Source organism: Drosophila serrata, unplaced genomic scaffold, assembly GCF_035046125.1.
Source record: "Drosophila serrata isolate PLE 108 unplaced genomic scaffold, ASM3504612v1 contig_241, whole genome shotgun sequence".
Lineage (NCBI taxonomy): Eukaryota > Metazoa > Arthropoda > Insecta > Diptera > Drosophilidae > Drosophila > Drosophila serrata.
The window spans coordinates 944400-960695 of record NW_028257139.1 but is presented as its reverse complement, the minus strand read 5'-3'; the positions used below and the strand labels follow the sequence as shown (position 1 = coordinate 960695).

Here is a 16296-nt window from a genome sequence, read left to right as displayed (position 1 = left end):
TTTGTTAATTTTCTCCACTTCCCTTGACAGCTCTCGACAGGATCACCATGGCCACCGCTTGCGAATCCTTTGACCGTCATGGCCTTAGGGCCCAGAACGATAAGCTAATCGACATACCCGACATGACCACCGTGCTGCATTCGCTCTACGTGACAATCGATAAAATTGATTTGACGCTGATGCTGGACTTGGCCATCAACTGGATCCTGAACGTCTACGACTCGCAGCGCACTGGCCAAATCCGTGTGCTGAGCTTTAAGGTGGGACTCGTCCTGCTCTGCAAGGGTCACCTGGAGGAGAAGTACAGGTATCTCTTCCGGCTGGTGGCGGATACCGAACGTCGAGCAGATCAGAGACGACTTGGACTGCTGCTACATGATTGCATACAGGTAGAAAAAACGAAGGTTATATTAGCTAATATTATATTTAAAATTCTTCTCAGGTTCCTCGCCAACTTGGCGAAGTGGCCGCCTTTGGGGGTTCCAATATTGAGCCCTCGGTGAGATCCTGCCTGGAGCAGGCCGGCATCTCCCAGGAGGCCATCGATGGCAACCAGGAGATCTCCATTGAGCTGCAACACTTCCTGGGCTGGCTGCAGCATGAGCCTCAGAGTCTGGTGTGGTTGCCAGTGCTCCATCGACTGGCAGCAGCGGAGGCGGCCAAGCATCAGGCCAAGTGCAACATCTGCAAGGAGTATCCCATTGTGGGTTTCCGCTACAGATGCCTCAAGTGCTTCAACTTTGACATGTGCCAAAAGTGTTTCTTCTTCGGACGGAATGCCAAGAACCACAAGCTAACGCATCCCATGCACGAGTACTGCACAACTGTGAGTTTATTTCTATAATAACTTAATAGTTTATTTATTTAAAACCTAATCAATTAATTAATTGAAATGCAGACCACCTCCACCGAGGACGTTCGTGACTTTACGCGCGCCCTGAAAAACAAATTCAAAAGTCGCAAATACTTTAAGAAGCACCCACGAGTCGGCTATCTGCCCGTGCAAAGTGTACTAGAAGGTGAGTTTTCTATAGAAATGTTATTAAATTAAATATAAAATATTAATTTAAAATTCTATAAACCAGGTGATGCCCTGGAGAGTCCTGCACCCAGCCCGCAGCACACGACCCACCAGCTGCAGAATGACATGCACTCGCGGCTGGAGATGTATGCCTCACGTTTGGCTCAGGTGGAGTATGGTGGCACGGGTTCCAACTCCACGCCGGACAGCGACGATGAACATCAGCTGATTGCTCAGTATTGCCAAGCTTTGCCCGGCACCAGCAATGGCAGTGCCCCTAAGTCGCCCGTCCAAGTGATGGCCGCCATGGATGCGGAGCAGCGCGAGGAGCTGGAGGCGATAATCCGTGACCTGGAGGAGGAGAATGCCAACCTGCAGGCGGAGTATCAGCAGCTGTGCACTAAGCAGCAAAGTGTCACGCCCGACGATTCCAATGGCATGACACACTCCGGTTCCAGCATGACGGGTCTCTCTGGCCAGGGCGAGCAGGGACAGGTGGGTTTTGAATACTCTTTATATATGTTTATATTTATTAATTATGAAATTGTAGGACATGATGGCAGAAGCTAAGCTCCTGCGCCAGCACAAAGGACGTCTTGAGGCCCGCATGCAAATACTGGAGGACCATAATCGCCAGCTGGAAGCCCAGTTGCAGCGACTCCGCCAGTTACTGGACGAGCCCAATGGTGGAGGCAGCAGTGCCACTAGCAGTGGCCTTCCCAGCGCTCCTGGCTCTGCCCTGAACTCCAAGCCCAACACTCTGCAAACCCGCTCGGTGACCGCCTCGCAGTTGAACACGGACTCACCGGCCAAGATGAACCAGCAGAATGGCCACTACGAGCATAATTCAAGTGAGTGAGGGGTTAAGAAATGGGTTGGTTTAAGGAAAGGAGCTGTGTGCTGACATCCAGCCTTATAATAAGAACTAATTTGTAAAAGGTTTAGTTTGGCAATCTTATAAGAACTGAGTTATAGTAAGACCATTCAAACATAATTAACTTCAGAGATATCTTTATAGGGAATACTATTCAATATATGATGTAAACATCACGAATTAGCCTTTATTAGCCAGGTTATAGACTTAAAAAGGTTCAAAAAGAAGAAGTTCTATTTTATTCTTTATAGCTAAATATTATCCAAAGTAGTAGAGCCTCAAAGGGAGTAAATTTATGAAAACAAATACTAAGTTTAACAATTCTCGAAAGTGGCTTAGCGTTAAAGCACTGTCAGCTAAAGAACTTTACCCAATGTTTGGACAGTGACAACCTTTCAACCGACTGGCAAAGGTGTCTCTCCTCTTGCCAACTAACCTCTAATTGCGTGCTGTTCTTGTCTGTTCTGTCGTTTTCCCCCTCTTTAAAACTCCGTTCCTCTTAATGCTTACCCCACCATTGCATCGATATGCAACCCCATCGATAACGAAACCACAAACACACACACACTCAATCTCGCAGAGGGAATTATGCTGCCGGGAATGGGTGGTGAGCTGCAGCAGCAGCAACTGGCCAGTCTGGCGGCAAAGCATCATCAGCACCAGCTCAGCGGCGCCCTCAACGCACTGCATCAACAGCAGCAGCAGCAGCAGCAGCAGCAACAGCAACAGCAGCACCATCCGCAGCAGCCACTGCAGCATCCGCAGCAACATCCGCAACAGAGAAGCCTGTTGACAGGCAATGGAGCCATCGACATGTCCGGCGGCATGCAGACAGCGGGTGGCTACTTGGGGGATGACGGACGTCCGCCCCCACCACCGCACTCTAGCCTGATGCAGCACCAGCAGCAGTTGCAGCAACAGCAGCTGCAGCAACAGCAGCACTTGAACGGTGCGGAAATTGCGAACAGTCACTGTCATTTGTGGCGGGTTTAATTTTGTGGCCGCCATTGTACAGCTTGTGTTTGGTTTGTGGTGCCTACTTTCGGGCGCCGGATTTTCTGTTCCGTTTTTCAACAAACTCTTGGAAATTGATTGTAGAGATTGTTAAGATTTTTTAAGTTTTTAAATAATTTTGTTTTGCAAATTTAATTATCAGTAATTTATGAGTTTTCTTCAGTCGCCTGGTTTTAAGTTCGATTCTTTTGTGTTGTTTGTGTCGATGTTGTGCCTTGGTCGTATATTCTATCCTTGAAATACTAATCTCGATTATTTCTCTTGCTCTGCCTCTTATTCCTCCGCCCTCGCCCCACAGATCTTGCCTAGAAAGTGTTGGATTAAAGCGGTAATGCAAAACTTTTATGTTGTCACTTGAATTTACCTCAGTTTAAAATAGATTTATAATCTGTATTTTTCTCAATTTTTCTATAGAGAACGTTAGCGGCCTGGTGACCATCATAACCGAGCAGGAAATGGAGAGCACCAACGACGACCTGGACGAGTCGTCGAGCAGCAACACCACGAACACAACGACAACCACGACCACGGAGAAGACCTGCGTGGAACTGCAGAAGTAGTACCCCTTTCTCACCTGCAGGGCAAGGAACTTATCAAACGAAAACAAAAAGAAAAATAGTATGAAAAACCCAAAAGGAATAGCTGCAAGTGCGGAAATCAAATTGGCGGGCCTGCAACAAATTCTAAACAAAAAGAAAACATACCTAAACCTAACATAAAGATAATGTAAAATCCATACAACTATTGTGGTACATATACATATATTTATACATATGCATACGAGGAAGGAAAGAGAGAGTTTTGTGAAGAGCTTGCCAAAAGCTGAGGAAACTTTTTTAGTAGTTATGAAAGATACAAATCTATATATATTATATACACCTATCGAAGTACTATTAAGTGAGACATATTGAATGCTGGAAGAAATGCAGAAATGATTAATGATTAGATAAGCTGTAACGCCCACACATATATACCCACGATATAATAATGAAAACACCTATATCATAATCTAAGCATTATCATAAACTGTTATAACTCGCACTTATTCAAACAAAAAAAAACTGACAAAAAACAAAGAAGATCAACTTCAGAGATACAAAAACTTAAGGCAAGGCGAGAAAGTTCTTTGAATAGACCCCATATCATTTGGAAGCTTATACAATAAGCGATTTCAATGTAAATGTCGAGACATTCAATCAGTTTTTATTTGTATCCTTATTTATTCCGAGTTTCTTGTGTATTATTTCTTAATATTATTTAATATTAATATCTGTGCTAACTGAAAGTGTGCTGCAATGTTTTTAATTAAAGAACTATTATTGAAACTCATTGTCTATTATTATTTGTTACTAGCTCTTTGGTTTTAATTTTTGTAGATATCGCGATCACCGTGAACCTAATCATATGCTGACGAATACGATCACTAAATGGACCACCTTTTCTATATATTTTATCGAATCGAATCTATCTAATATCGAATACTACCAGAACCATGAAATACATTAGATAATCCACACAACATTCCAATGCAACTAGTCAAATTACACAAATGGATAACTCTGATATTCTTACGAATGAAATGATAACGAAAACTGCTTTAAACTTACCTATAAATACCACAAAGAACTAATCGAATCGATAAATTTAAATGTCTACCCAATATCGTACAATACATCAATATAAGCAAAGGATATAGCAAAAAGAGAGAGTGACGTTTTAACCTAGATATGCCCCAGATCGATAAATATATACACACACCCATATATTATATATACATATACATATATAAATATCAGATATTAGCTCTGTGTATAACTTCTAAAATCTTTTTTGAGTTGATTCGTCTTGAAACTTCCACCCTTAGTTAACTAAATTTATAAAAGAAATTAAGTACGAAAATGAGGACAATATGGAAAGAGATTTAGGAACTTTTATAATTTTGATTTCTAAACTATCAATATTTATTTACCTTTACTAGGTTCCACTTGTCACTAGAATTTCCAGGCACTTAGCGAACTAAAAAATGACTTAAGATATAGAATGAATTATATAAATAGATATATATTACTATCAAACAAATGCAGTTAGCTAAATTTTCATCCACTTCTGTGTAGTGAAATGTCCCAACTATGAGTATTTTTCTAACCATACCGTACCAAACCAAACCAAATCGAATTGTGGAATAGGAGTCCTACCAATAACCAATCAAGTTTAATAAATGAAAACCCTCCGTTTCAAGTTATAAACAAATGAACCAAAACCGAAACCAAAACCAAAACCAAAACCTAAAATGCTTAAATCAACTAATCTAATCGTTAGAGAAACATATCCCATTTAAAGGCATATACTCGTACCATTTATAGGAGTAGAGGACGAATTTATCGAGAGCAACTGAGATCCGAGTTGAGAATAGCCAAAGCTGCCATTTGTTTGTCTCCCCCCTAAATCCCAGTTTTATACTGATAAACGATAAACGATATCAAGCAAAGTAATTCAAGCATATCCCGAAATAGTCTTCATCATCCAGTGGTTGTCTATGGTAGATTTAAAACTTAAAACTCATAAATCCGAATATCCCAGGATATCGGAGACGACGCCAAACAATCAACGAAGAATTATGAAATAAATATTATACACTTGTCAAAGGAATATTGTGAGCTATATTAGCCGCTTATTTATCGTAAGTACACACCGTATATTAGTCTCTTATTCTAAGCAGATCCACTTAGCTAAATTGTGTCCAATTGTAAAGGCCTCAAGAGCGAGCACAGCACTTTGTATGGTATCTCAGCCTAAAGCCCTTAGTTTAAATAACGAAATATCACACATCACACACATCAGACAAAGGCGGTCGCAGGGCCCCGAGCTTGGCAACTAATCGTTTGTGTTGGAATAGAAGCTTGGAAATTAATTTAGTGGTAGCAGGCATGACTCAATCGTACCTATCTTTTGATACCGTTTATTACAAAACTAAGGACTATAATCGTATTTAAATTGTATACCTAAATCGAGTGCAGCGAGACCAAAACGCACTCAACATAATGATGAACTTTTGAAGTCAAAATCAAAGTCGAAGGAGGGGAAGTCTATATAACGATATCGTACACATTTCAATCTGTTCTACGAATGGTAGCTCATAGAACCTATTCAGAATACCACAAAGCATAAATATACAAATGGAAATTTGCATTGAACTAAACATATTTATATCATACGGCGACATACTCGAAACGTTTATATACAACTAACACGCATACATACATATATTTATACATAATCAGATAAATTATACATATGGAGATATGCCACATACGATATCATATAACATATACATATATGAAACATTGCGAAAAAGTTGATACAATAAATAAAACACATCAATTGCGTTAATTTTGTGTCATTTTTCTGGTCCTAGAAGGTTTGAAGCCCTGTAAATAATTAACAAAACGCTCTCTCCTTCTGGTTTCTTAGTTTATTTTTCTAGAGTCTAAACTAACCATTCAACAACATACACTTTAGATATGTACATAGGCTAGGCGTATCCTTAAATCAATCTACACATCGGATCGGCATCAAATCCCTCGAAGAACACAGCAAAAGAGATTAAGTTTGGCACAGAGTAAGCCGGTGATTCAGTTGTGGGTCAGTGTGTAAGCTGCGTGCGATAGGTGAATGGATGGATGTATGAAAGTCGAATCAAGTCAGATCAGATCGTTGCGAAAACATTGTTCCCTCAGTGGTGGTAATAGGCGTGCGGATCGACAGGTACAGGTGCAGGTGCAGGTGCTGGAGCCGGTCCCGGAGCCGGATAGTGAGCATAGGCGCTGTGTGCCAGGGCAGGATAGGCGGCATGGAAATGGGCAGAAGGTAAAACAGGAGCAGCCACAGGCACGGAAATATGAGCTGGTGCAGGAGCAGGTGCAGGAGCTGGGGCGGGAACGGGAGCTGCCCGGTGGAGAGCACTCAAGGCCAGAGGATAGGAAAGCAGGGGCGCCTTGGGCACTGGCGGCAATGGTGGTGCCGGAGCCGGGCCAGGCAAGTGATGATAAGCCGGTGCTGGTGCCGGAGCAGGGGCCAAAACTGGAGCCAGATGAGCTGGAGCCTTGTAGGCCAGCGGTTCCTTACGCACCACTGCATTGAAACCATGATGGGGATCTGCCGTGTAGTCAACGGTGCGCTTGGTACCATCAGGATCTACCACCGAGTAGCTGCCCTTCACCACATCACCGTGTCGCGTCTCATGCTGCGACTTTAGATCCCCTGTGTAACCATCCTGAATGTCATATCCAAAGGAGTACTTTGGATCGGGATCATAGGGTTCGGGAGCAGCTGGCTTGGGCGCCACATAGGGAGCGGGATAGGGGCCATGGGGCGGGGCATATCCTCCATAAGAGTGCAGCGGTCCTGGTCCAGCTGGGCCTCCATAATATGGTCCGGGTCCAATCACACCTGCATAGGCGATGCCAAGCAAGGCGCTCAGCAAGAAAAACTTAACAATATGGAATGGAGTGTTATTTAATTTATATTAAAATATATTCAAGTTAATTAATTCTTTAAATTTCAAGTTAAAATGTTGGACTAAGCTGAAGTTAAGCTAATTTTAATCGGTGTTATAATTTCCTTGAATTAGCAGTCTTAGGATGACTGCTTTTAAGTGATAAAATAAATCTTAAAATATATATAATTTATTCTCAACTAAAGTGGTTTCCCAATTCAAAATTGTATTACTTTTATTAGTTAAAAAGTTCCCAAATGTTTCTATGAATTCTTATCTTTATAATACCCCTAAGGGGTATTAAAATTTTTGTCAGAAGCTTGTAAAGCAGTGAAGGACGTATTTCCGACCCTATAAAGTATATATATTCTTGATCAGCATCAACAGCAGAGTCGATCTAGCCATGTGTGGCCAAAAAATTAATTTTCATAATTTTTTCAAAATTTTAAAATTTTATAAGGGGTTACATCATTAAAATTGTCAAAAATGGTCAAAAATTTTCATTGCTTTAATTTTTAAATTTTGTATGCAGATTTATTAACCAAATAAAAACTAACATAGGAATGCTTTCCGAATTGAATTTAATGCTTTTATGGCTTAGTTATGATATGTTAAAATGTCGATTTGTCAAAAAATTTGTCAAATAAATATATCAATTACTAGTGATGTAAAGAAAATAAATACTTTAAGCTTAGTTATAATCGATTTCCGATTCTTTTCTTCTTATTTATTCACACCTTCAGCATAACGTTGTCCTTTTTGCACGATATCCTTTTGCCACTCGCTCACAGTTGTCACAGGATCAGCTCGCACAACTCACACACCACCTCAGAGAGTGGTTGTTGAGAGTAGCTTTGAAATTCGACGACGATCGCGCTGGAAGGAGTAACCCAAACTGTAGGCCCTGGCCGCGGGTTCTGGCCATTTATACTGCCAACCGGCGCCAAATGTCGCCTGCTTCACATGGCGCAGCAGCCGAGGTAAAATACACTAATTCGAGATCAAGCGAGAGAGACCCGGCAGAGTTTCGGTTTCGGTTTAGCCAGCGATCATGCACATGGCGCTGGCGTTTGCAGAGGAGTTGCTGTTGGTTAACTAAACTGGCTAGAAGGGGAAAAGGGGTCCGGGTCCCGGTGGCCTCTTGCCCACCTGGCGGCAAAATCGTGTGCCTGTGCCTCAACTTTGGCGCAGTTATCGTGTCGACTTAGAAAGGTTATTCTTCCGCTAAACCACTTAAAGGGACCCCAGAGTCAGAGCCGGTCGGAGCGGTGCCCTTTCACTTTTGTTGCTTCGATTCAGCGACGGACAGCGCGACTTTTTTGGCAATTATGTGAGAATTTATTTGGCCGCACACAATTGAAATGTTAAATTAACATCGACTGGTGTAGGACCTGCTGCTGCTCCCCGCGTAATTAGCCGAACAGAACACAGCCAGCTTCGATCGGTTGGATCGATTCCATATGAAATGGCAATGTTGTGCATACGCAAAAGGTCAATCGTTCTGCAATTGAATTAAGAGTGCCTGGAGCTGTCCCACAGCCAGAGGGGTCTCAGTGCAGTTTGGGGGAGGCTTTAGCAGCCTAATAAAGCGGAAAGGTCAACGCGCCAATGGCCCACAGATCGAGCCAAAATAACCACTTGCAGTCTAGGCAAATAATGTCATTAATAATACCCTTCAAAGGGGTGTGTAGTGTCAATAGAGATTCACTTGAAAGAGACATTTCAGACTGTCTGAAAATAGAATAAATTACACACAAATTGCTAGGCATTAGATACCAATTCATCTAATCTGTAACCTTTATTTTTAATATTTACAAGAAAGAGTATTAATAACTTAACAGAGCACTTTACTCTTCGTGATTCATTCAAATTGAATTCACTTTCAATTATCCAACTTCTCACATTGCCAAGTGTCTGCGACAATTCTTCTGTTTACCGTTTTATGAGCTTAATTTATAGCCACAAATTTGTATCTGGCATCTGGAGAACTATTGACAGCTGCATGCATTGTTCCGCCGCGGTTGTTGTTACTGGCCAACAAAGTAAGTATAACACAGAGAATCAAAGTCGTGCCAGTTGATGTCGATGCCATATGTTTTAACTATTTTTAGCCTGAAGATCAAAGCAATTGATCAACACGAATGTCAGGCTAATGCAATATTGTCGTTAAGAAGGTTAAGTAGAAAACCCAGACACTAATTGCAGAGCCCTACCAATCATTGGCGATGGACGTGACATCTCTGGAGTCCGATTGGAAAGCAGTGGGAAATTTATCTTAACTTACCCAGAAGTCCATCTGTTTTTGGTGGACAAAACAATTGGTATTTAGTATTTGTACCATTGTGGCTTCATAGCTTTCGGTCAGTTCGCTTAGAGATTTGGAAGGTCTCAGTCGCTGGAATTGTTTCTAGTCAAGGATGGATTTTAGTCAGATTCTGGATAGGTGCGGCAACTATGGAAGGTTCCAAATAGTGCTCCTTCTCCTGTACGGCTACACGAATATTCTGGGATCGCTGCACTACTTCTCCCAGACCCTCATCACCTTCACCCCCGAGCATTGGTAGGACTCTCATCTGCTTAGTGAAGGAAGAATCCTAACAGGATATTCATCTATCACGTCTCCTTCAGGTGCTCCCATGTTGATCTCGTGGGACTCAGCATGAAGGAGCTGCAAAGGGCTTACTCAAACATATCCTACCCATCCTGCACTCTCCTTCGGGGCGTCATCAATGGCACGGGCGTGGTCGCAGAGGGTGGCGAGTGCAAGGACTGGATTTTCAGGCGAGAAAGTGGCTACGAGAGTATCACCACTGAGGTAGGCATTACAACACTGTCCCTTTTTTGTAGTAAATACTAATAATTACTTATAATCAGCTCAAGTGGGTTTGTGGCAAATCCCACCACTCGGCGGTGGGTCAGTCCTTCTTCTTCATGGGCTCTGTGATGGGCACCACAATCTTTGGTTACCTCTCGGATCGCATTGGTCGCCTGCCATCCCTGCTGATGGCCACTTTGTGTGGTGCCACCGGGGATTTTGCCACCTCATTTGTGTACACTTTGCCCGGATTTGCCGTAGCCAGATTTGTGTCTGGTTTGTCCACGGATACCATGTACTATCTCATGTACATTCTGGGTAAGTACCATTCTAATAAGGATATAAATATCCTTCTGTAAGGATGCTTAATATCATTTTATTTATATTTATCTTTTTAACGTTTTCAGTATTTGAGTACTTGAGCCCCAAAAGCCGTACCTTCGGTCTGAACATCATCCTGGCAGTTTTCTACTGTTTCGGCCTGGTCACCTCACCCTGGGCCGCCATCTGGATAGGAAACTGGCGTCGCTACCTCTGGCTGGCCTCGCTTCCTGCCCTAGGAGTACTCATCTATCCGCTGCTGATCTGTGAGAGTGCTCAGTGGTTGCTGACCAAGAGGAAATACGACGAGGCGGTGGCATGTCTGAAGCGAGTGGCTAAGTTCAATGGCCGCAAGGTGGAGGACTCCGTATTCGAAGAGTTCGTCAAGCACTATCACCTAAGGGCGGAAGAGGAGCAGGGTGTCACCATTCAGGATGACACTTTCTTTGCAATGTTCCTGACACCTCGCCTGCGACGATTTACACTGACTTTGTTGCTTAAGTCGTGAGTGTCCTTTTTCGTTTTATACCTATATATTATATTCTATGGTACCTCCTTCTGCTTCCTTTTTTATCCAGCGTCATCATAACCCTCTCGTGCGATGTAATCAACCGAAATATGGAGGGATTGGGCAGCTCGCCCTTTAAGCTCTTCTCTTTCACGTCGATTGTTTATCTACCCGCCGGAGTGGCCATCCTCCTGCTCCAGAACAAGATCGGGCGCAAGGGTATGGCCTGTGGAGCCCTCTTTGTGGGTGCCATTATCACCGCAGTGACTGGGTACCTTATAGCCAACCTAAATCCCATGGACAATGCTTTACTACTGGCCATAATGGTGGGTTTGGGCCGATTCGGAGCCACTGTCTCCTACGATGCAGAGATCCAGTACGCGGCAGAGATCATTCCGACGAGCGTGCGGGGACAGGCGGTGTCCAACATCCATGTGGTTGGTCTGGCCTCCAGCTCGCTGGCCTTCTATGTGATCTACTTGGCCCAATACTATAAGCCGCTGCCCTCGATCTTTATCAGCTGCCTGATGTTCTTTGGCGCTGGTTTGTGTCTTACATTGCCGGAGACCTTGAACAAGTACGTTGCAATTGAAGGATTTCCTTCGGTCTGCTTTACTATGCTTGTTTACTTTTACAGGAAGTTGCCGGAAACCCTGGCTGAAGGTGAGAAATTCGCTCAGGATGAGAGCTTCCTGTACTTTCCGTGCTTTCGCAAAAAACGAGAAACAACCAAGTTGGAAAGTGTCTAAGGAAAGACTACAGACTTTGGGGGATTTATTTGTTTAAGCTCATTGTACATTGGTCATTGCTTGTCATCTAATAAAATATCCGATCGAAGACTGATTACACCTATTTCCGAAAGTATATGTTGTGATTTTTTATCTTTTTATGCGAATTGTTCATTAAAGTCACTAAGAATCAGGCAAAAACAAGGCTTCAATTTTGACATTTTCAGTAAAAAATCATAAATTTCTGGATTTATGGAGAACAAAATGAAGAAGACTGTCGGAAAACTTGTATGCATTTTTTTAAATTTTATAATTAATTCATAATAACTACATACTTAGATTTCCAATGATTGACAATTACAATCCACTGCCAGATTTGACGTCACTCATGAAATCGTCGCAATAATAACTGTAAATAAATAGCTTTGCATGTTGGCAATCACAGAGCCGAAAAATCTATATTTATCTCCTCGTCGCTGCAGTTCGACCCCAACAGAGGCCTATAATTTTTTTTGGATTTCATCGTCACAATTATTTTGCTACTTGCCTAACGAAATTGTGTACCTTAGAGAGTATTCAAATATAATAATATTAATTATACAAAAAAAATGTTCCATAAAAAAAGGGATAGAACAACATTTAAAATGAGGCATAGGAACAAGAGTATTTCAAGCAAAATTAATAGAACAGTAATGAGTATGCCTGAGTGCATACAGTCTCCGTGTTATTCGTATCATTCATGTATTGTGCAATTTCGTTTTCGCAAAAAAATACGACTGCAGGCAAGTCGAAAGCCTCACATCAAACTTTACTTTCGTTCCGTGCGGTTGACATTGCAATTTCACTCGCAAATCGCGATTTGTCGGTCAGTGACTATACAGATTTAATCTATGGCAATTCGTTAATTCTGTTTCTTATCGAGAGTTTCTACATTGTTTTTAACAAAAAGACGTGCACCCTGGATCTCTGAGCTAGTCCATCTAAAAAGCTGGCAGGTTTGAGTTGTACAAGGAATAATTGAGACTTCGAGGTGCAACTAAGCACCTCTATAAGAACCTTGAAGAACCTTAATGCTTTGATTTCCTAACTAATTGATAAAACACACCGCTTCTTCAATATTTATAACCAAAATGTTTTTTTGGTACTATAATATCCAACAAGGCTCAAAGTCCGTGGCAGATTAAAAAGTAAAACAGTAAACAACATTTTGAGAGCATATGACGAAACGCCACAGCTGTCAAACATAATCTACGCGAATTATTTCTGATCTCGGTCTGGCAAGATTTGTCGAGCTCTCTAATTGGTTTTGCAAATTAAGCAAACGAAATTCAACGCGTGCAATTAAGTGAGTCGCAAATGCAGCGGGAAAGATGAGGACACGGGTTCTGGCTCTCCTCGGCGATCGGAGAGCAGTGTGACTGGAAGTGCATTTAAAACATCATGCTGGAGGTGGACAAGATCCTGGAGAAGTGCGGCGACTGCAGCCGGCTTCAGTTGTGGATGCTGTTGCTCTTCTGCCTGGTCAATGTGCTATCTGCCCTTCACTATTACTCCCAAACAATCATCAGCTTTGTGCCCACCTACTGGTGCGTATTGCGTGTGTGTCCCCCATGTCGTATACTTAATATATATTACTCATACGCCCAGGTGTGCTGACAACTTGCCCGCCAACTTTAAACCGCCGGAGACGTCTAGCTGTCTGCCATTGGGACAGAATAGCTCTAGCTTGTGCCACAGCTACGACTATGAGTTGTATATGAATTACCAAAGCTTAACCAGCGAGTTGGACTGGATATGTGGAGATGCCTGGAAGCTCACCCTTGGCCAGTCGATGTTCTTTGTGGGCTCTGTGGTTGGGTCTATGGTGCTCGGTTACCTGGCCGATCTTGTGGGGCGTCTACCCATCTTGATTGTGGCCAACCTGATAGCCCTGACTGGTAATCTCCTCACCATCTGGGGCACCAATCTGACGCTTTTCTGTACCTTTCGATTGATCTCGGGCATTGCCACGGATAGCAACTTTGTGATGATGTACATTCTGGGTGGGTTTTATTAGCTTAAAAATCAAATGAAATATTTATTTCTCCCTTGCTTAGTTATGGAGTACATGCGTCCATCTCTACGTACCCTTGGCCTAAGCATTTGCATTGGATTCTTCTACTGCTTGGGCTCTATGGCGGCACCTTGGATAGCCGTGCTCATGGGCAGTTGGCGGGAATTCCTGCTGGTCACCTCGCTGCCCTTGCTGGTGGTGCCACTATTCTACTTGATAGTTCCTGAAAGCATTCAGTGGCTGATCTCCAAGCAAAAGTACGATCAGGCAGTGATCTGCTTGAAGCGTGTGGCCCGGATCAACGGGCGTCATGTGGAGGAAAGCTTCTATGAGGAGTTTGTGGAGGAGTGCAAGTTCAGTCAACAGAATCAGAAGGCCTCGCCTCACCTGCTGCACCTGTTCAAGACACCTCGCCTGCGCCGCAACACCTTCATTCTCTTCTTCAAGTCGTGAGTACTCTTCGCGGAATATGGTTCCCCTAATTCCCCCGATCCACCCACACGAGCAGCATGGTCATCACCCTCTGCTACGACGCAGTCTCTCGGAACGTCCAGGGCCTTGGCATTTCGCCGTTCATTATGTTCTCGCTGAGTGCCACCGCCATTCTGCCAGCCTGCCTGCTCATCATCGCTCTCCAAGATCGTATCGGACGGAAGGCAATGGCCTCTGCCTCGCTGCTGCTGAGTGGCATTTTCATCTCGGTCACCGGGGGCATCCTCTATGCAGCCTCCGCCTCCGACAGAAGTGAGTTGAACTCGATCAACCTGGTTGGGGTTTTAAAAGTGCAATAATTCTCTAGCTTAAGATTGAAGTTAATTTAAAGAAAGAAAGGAAACTAATTTCAAAAAGCCGAAATTATATACCCTTACAGTTTGCAATTGAAATATAGAATCGAAGCGGTAATCGATCACAGCTAAGCTTCAAATATTCACATTCTTTGAATCAATATTTATAGATATTTTAAGATGACAATGAATTTTTCCAAAAAAATCTAAATTTAAAAAACTCATAGCTAAGCCAAAAATGCATTAATTACAATTTGGAAAGCTTTAATATGTTAGTTTCTATTTGGTTAATAAATCTGCATACTTAATTTACCAATTAAAGAAATTAATTTTTTTGCCAATTTTTGACAATTTTAATGATGTAACCCCTTATAAAATTTTGAATTTTTGGAAAAATTATGAAAATTTATTTTTTGACCAAACATGGCTAGATCGATTCGGCTGTTGATGCTGATCAAAAATATATATAATTTATAGGGTCGGAAGTGATTCCTTCACTGCTTTTCATGCTATATAATCCTGATATAATACCCTGCTAGGGTATCCATAATGAATTTGTTTTAAAGGCAAAAATGTCACCAAGAGTATAAAAATTGTTTGTTATATATTGTTATATATATTATTATTAAGACCATTAATCAAAATCCAATGCTTCTCCTTGTTTTGCAGCCACAACCCTGCTGGTTAGCCTTTCAGTGATCGGTCGCTTTGGGGTAACAGTGGCCTACAACTCGGGTGCCCAGTATGCCACCGAGCTGATACCCACCTGTGTCCGTGGCCAAGGTGTGGCCGCTGTCCATGTGGCTGGCTATGCTTTTACCTTCTTCAGCGCTTTTATCCTGTACACGCGGAGCATCTTCTCACCGCTACCGGAGATTATCCTGGGCATCCTATCGCTCCTTGGGGCCTGCCTGTGCCTCCTGCTGCCCGAGACGCTCAATCGAACGCTGCCCACATCGCTGGAGGATGGCGAGGACTTTGGCAAGAACGATCGATGGTACACCTTCAGTTTCCTGGACAAGCGTAGCCCATCCGCCACCACGCTGGACACCCAAAGTGCCAAGATGCACTCACAGTCCACAGATTCGTCTGTCTACTTTTGAATATATTTCTTCTGTGGCTTTCACCTAATGCTTTATAAGATGGGAAGGGGTTATTAATAACCTAGAATATATACAAATAAATCCAAATAGAATAAAATACACCTATAAACAAATCGCCTAAGAAGCTTTTTCTCTAAAAAAACAAAGAACAAAGTCACTTGCCGATCGAGAATATACACTTATCCTTTAAGGATCTTAACTAACTTTACAAGTTATTTTAAATTTAAAAAATGGCCACCAGAGACCTTTTTTGAAATGCGTAGCGCCATTATGAAATTCGAACTGAATTATATCTACGGAAAATTCTAACAAAGTGCCTACAACCTTAAGTCCCTGTAATATAGACGCGCCATTGTTTGGTTAGACTTACCTGTATCTATTTGCCAGACAGCTTCACTTTATCCACTTCCATAAAGATAGGACAGGTAAACTTATGCTCGGTGGGCGTCATTATTAGGTATATACAGATCCGATCCCAAACTCTCCCCACACGCCAACAGTAGCCAGACGTCGGAAATTGTTCAAACGCTTTCTTCGGGAGATAAAACTAGCAGAAGATATTCACTGTTTGCAGTGTAT

General features: G+C 42.6%; 4 protein-coding genes across 35 annotated transcripts in view; 3 read left to right on the top strand and 1 right to left on the bottom strand.

Moving 5' to 3' along the window:
* Nucleotides 1-6299, top strand: part of Dys (Dystrophin) — a 149799-nt gene extending 143500 nt beyond the window's left edge. For 16 of the 31 annotated variants that reach the window (XM_086831750.1, XM_086831749.1, XM_086831748.1 and 13 more), the window contains 8 exons: nucleotides 31-389; nucleotides 443-826; nucleotides 899-1019; nucleotides 1086-1516; nucleotides 1572-1872; nucleotides 2476-2844; nucleotides 3208-3237; nucleotides 3324-6299. In XM_086831750.1, the coding sequence (XP_086687876.1) occupies nucleotides 31-389; nucleotides 443-826; nucleotides 899-1019; nucleotides 1086-1516; nucleotides 1572-1872; nucleotides 2476-2844; nucleotides 3208-3218 (1976 nt within the window). In that variant the 3' untranslated portion in view covers nucleotides 3219-3237; nucleotides 3324-6299. The remainder of the gene's footprint in view (nucleotides 1-30; nucleotides 390-442; nucleotides 827-898; nucleotides 1020-1085; nucleotides 1517-1571; nucleotides 1873-2475; nucleotides 2845-3207; nucleotides 3238-3323) is intronic. The other 15 variants (XM_086831753.1, XM_086831752.1, XM_086831743.1 and 12 more) reach the window with 3 other exon arrangements.
* Nucleotides 6300-6366: 67 nt separating this feature from the next.
* On the bottom strand, nucleotides 6367-8303 carry Cpr92A (Cuticular protein 92A). Its single transcript, XM_020958281.2, has 2 exons — nucleotides 8142-8303; nucleotides 6367-7398 (listed from the first exon to the last, which is right to left on the bottom strand). Exons 1-2 carry the CDS (start codon nucleotides 8148-8150, stop codon nucleotides 6643-6645), a joined length of 765 nt encoding a protein of 254 aa, XP_020813940.2. The 5' UTR covers nucleotides 8151-8303; the 3' UTR covers nucleotides 6367-6642.
* A 1442-nt stretch (nucleotides 8304-9745) lies between these two features.
* Nucleotides 9746-11909, top strand: LOC110188557 (organic cation transporter-like protein). The gene is made up of 5 exons (XM_086832026.1): nucleotides 9746-9964; nucleotides 10033-10219; nucleotides 10279-10537; nucleotides 10627-11044; nucleotides 11119-11909. Exons 1-5 carry the CDS (start codon nucleotides 9822-9824, stop codon nucleotides 11795-11797), a joined length of 1686 nt encoding a protein of 561 aa, XP_086688152.1. The 5' UTR covers nucleotides 9746-9821; the 3' UTR covers nucleotides 11798-11909.
* A 660-nt stretch (nucleotides 11910-12569) lies between these two features.
* On the top strand, nucleotides 12570-15830 carry LOC110188316 (organic cation transporter-like protein). 2 transcript variants are annotated; one of them, XM_086832025.1, is made up of 6 exons: nucleotides 12574-12771; nucleotides 12938-13362; nucleotides 13424-13818; nucleotides 13873-14278; nucleotides 14338-14573; nucleotides 15284-15830. In XM_086832025.1, exons 2-6 carry the CDS (start codon nucleotides 13217-13219, stop codon nucleotides 15715-15717), a joined length of 1617 nt encoding a protein of 538 aa, XP_086688151.1. In that variant the 5' UTR covers nucleotides 12574-12771; nucleotides 12938-13216; the 3' UTR covers nucleotides 15718-15830. The 2 variants fall into 2 exon arrangements, with proteins under 2 accessions (XP_020813683.2, XP_086688151.1); XM_020958024.2 differs by having other exon boundaries at nucleotides 12570-13362.
* Nucleotides 15831-16296: the final 466 nt, after the last annotated feature.